The sequence below is a fragment of the Gekko japonicus genome, unplaced genomic scaffold (genome assembly GCF_001447785.1).
Source record: "Gekko japonicus isolate JY-2015 unplaced genomic scaffold, Gekko_japonicus_V1.1 scaffold3371, whole genome shotgun sequence".
Classification (NCBI taxonomy): Eukaryota; Metazoa; Chordata; class Lepidosauria; order Squamata; family Gekkonidae; genus Gekko; species Gekko japonicus.
The window spans coordinates 57,524-60,603 of NW_015163710.1; the positions used below are offsets into that span (position 1 = coordinate 57,524).

General features: G+C 49.8%; 1 protein-coding gene across 1 annotated transcript in view; it reads left to right on the forward strand.

Moving 5' to 3' along the window:
- The window catches only part of LOC107107524 (maestro heat-like repeat family member 5), an 87,155-nt gene that overhangs the window by 49,909 nt on the left and 34,166 nt on the right, over window positions 1-3,080 (forward strand). Inside the window, exon 13 of the mRNA XM_015407835.1 lies at window positions 2,389-2,543. Coding sequence (XP_015263321.1) covers window positions 2,389-2,543 — 155 coding nt within the window. The remainder of the gene's footprint in view (window positions 1-2,388; window positions 2,544-3,080) is intronic.

A 3,080-nucleotide genomic window follows, 5' to 3' on the forward strand; every position in this document is an offset into this window, starting at 1 on the left:
AGGAAGGAAGGAAGGAAGGAAGGAAGGAAGGAAGGAAGGAAGGAAGGAAGGAAGGAAGGAAGGAAGGAAGGGGCTTCTTATTCCTCGTGGCCTTGGGGCTGCTGGGAGCAGGGGGTGGGGCTTGTTGCATGTGCTCTTTACTGCCTGGGCTCTTTAGTGCCGGAACTCCGCTCCTGTGCGCTCCTGCAGAAAATGACCCCTACTCGTAATCATTTTAGTTTCCCTTTTCTGCACTTTTTCCAGTGCTATATCTTTTTCGAGGTGCGCTGACCTGAACCGTACGTAGTATTCCAAATGTTCCACTAACAGTCGTGTTTCCCTAACAAATTCAGTTGTGTCTCCCACTAGCAGCTGTGTTTCCCGGCCAGTCCCCTTAGGCAAGAGGCTTCTATTAATCTTCAGGTTCATGCTTCAGTGGGTCTGCGTCTGTCAGTAGGAAAATGCAGACTCCAAAGTGCTACCGATATCAATAGAGATCAGTTCCCCTGGAGAAAATAGCTGTTTTGGAAGGTAGATTCCATGGCATTATACCTTGATGAGGCCCCTCCCCTCCCAGAACTTTGCCCTCCCCAGGTTCCACCCCCCAAGATCTCCAGGAACTTCCCAACCATGAGCTGGTAAACCTATTTTCTACATCAGTTCCTTCCTTTCCCCCTTACACTGAGATTTGCATGTGTAATCCACACCAAATCTTAACTCCTCCACCCCTAATCTGTGAGCCAGTTTGTTGTAGTGGTTAAGTGCGCAGACTCTAATCTGGGAGTACCGGGTTTGATTCCCCACGCCTCTACTTGCAGCTGCTGGATGACCTCGGGCAAGCCATTGTTCTCTCAGAGCTGTTCTCTCACGAGCAGTTCTCTCAGAGCTCTCTCAGCCCCGCCTACCTCACAGGGTGTCTGTTGTGGGGAGGGGAAGGGAAAGGAGTTTGTAAGCTGCTCTGAGACTCCGAGTAAAGGGCGGGGTATAAATCCAATCTCTTCTCTTCTTCTTCATTGTGTATCTGTCAGACAAAGTGAACTGTGACACATGTCACAGGATGGTGAGAAGGTTGGAATCCAAGTCTTATGAGGAAAGGCTGAAAGAGTTGGGTATATTTAGCCTGGGAAAGAGAAGGCTTAGAGGGGACATGATTGCAGTCTTCAGATATTTGAAGGGCTGTCCTGTAGAAGATGGAGCAGATCTATTCTCTCTTGCTCCGGATTGCAAGACTAGATCTAATGGGTGGAAATTACAAGGGAGTTGATACCAGCTAAATATCAGGAGAAACTTCCTATGTAAGGGTGGTTGAGCAGTGGAACAGACTGCCTCGGGAAGTGGTGGATGCTCCTTCGTTGGACGTTTTCAAGCAGAGGCTGGACGACCATCTTTCGAGTATGTTGTAGGGCTATCTTTCAGCTGTGCTCCTGCAGAGTGCTGGGGGTTGGACTAGATGACCTGCAAGGTCCCTTCCAACTCTAACATCCTATGATTCTATGAAACTCCTACTGAGATCCATCATGGTACAGTGGATAGAATATTGGACTACGGATCTGGGAGACCCAGGTTCAAATTTCTACTCTACCATGAGAGCTCGCTGGGTGACCTCGGGGCAGTCACCTTCTCTCAGCCTAACCTACCTCACAGGGCTGTTGTGGGGGTGAAATGGAGGAGAGAAAAAGACTGTTACGACTGTTACCATCTGTCCTAGCCCTTATTACCAACTCGCCGTGAGTGCCAAAATGGTGGTACTGCGTGGAGCTGTGGCCACTAAGGATTGCCCTTGTTAGTTGTTGTGGAGAGCACTTATGTTGCACTGAATGTTTTTAAAATGCAGTTTTAATCTTTTATGTATTGGGCATTGGCCCCATCTGTACACCGCCCTGAGCCCGTTCGCGGGGAGGCCGGATTATAAATGTAAATAAATACATAAATAAATAAATAAATAAATACTGTAAGCTGCTTTGAGTCCCCATGGGGGAGAAAAGTGGGTTATAAAATGAAGCAAATAAGTACATAAAAATAACTGTTGAAATAAATGTCATTAGTCTTTAAGGCGCCGCTAGATTTTTGGAGACCCCGGCCAATGTCCCCTCTAAGCTGTGGAGTCTTGTGAGCAACAATTCTACTTCGTGAGCTACTGGCATGAAAGTTGTGAGCGAGCGATTGGGCTGCTGCATACATGAGTTTCCTCTGGAGACATCCCCCTTGAGCCAAGACAAAAATGTGTGAGCCGGAGGCTAAAAAACTGTGAGCTAGCTCACACTAACTCAGCTTAGAGGGAACACTGACAACCCCCCCAGCCTGTCTCCCTTTTTCCGAGCGATGGATCTGTTATCAGCATTTCACGCAGGAAACGGGCGCCAGGGGGCAGACAAGGTTCTGTTCATTCTTGTCTTTTCCGTCCCGCAGCTGTCCATGATTGTCAAGGAAATCTACAACCACCTCTCCACCATCCGCGATCCCGTCACCAAGGAGGAGACCATGAAGGCCATCTGCAACCTGGCTTGCAAGCGCCTCAACGGAGTCGTGGACTGCCTTCTGGAAAGCTCCGTGGAGTGTGACAAGTAGGGACCTCGAGGAGGCGGGCCAGCTCCTCGTGATGGGCTGTGGGGCTGGGATGTCCCTGGAGATCTGGGGGCGGAGCCTGGGGAGGGTGGAGCTTGGGGAGGGAACTCAGCAGGGGTGGGAGGCCTGAGAGCAGGGGTCCCCAAGGCGGTGCCCGTGGGCACGATATCATTCCTGGCACCCGCCAAGTGCTTTTAGAAAGCGGGCGGGGCTAGACGGGGCTTTCCTGAGCACGGCTTCTGATTGGCCATCGGCGTTTCGAGTGGCTTTGCGGGTTTTTAGAAACACAGCCTCAAATAGGTTGGGGATCCTGCCTTAGAGTCTATCCTCTCAAGATGTCGTTTTCTCCAAGGGAACTGGTCTCTCTAGCCAGAGCCAGTTATTACTCAGGGAGAAGTTCAGCCCCCATATGAAGAAGAAGAGTAGGTTTTTATACCCGGATTTTCTCTACCTGAAGAAGAAGAAGAAGAAGAAGAAGAAGAAGAAGAAGAAGAAGAAGAAGAAGAAGAAGAAGAAGAGGAGGAGGAGGAGGAGGA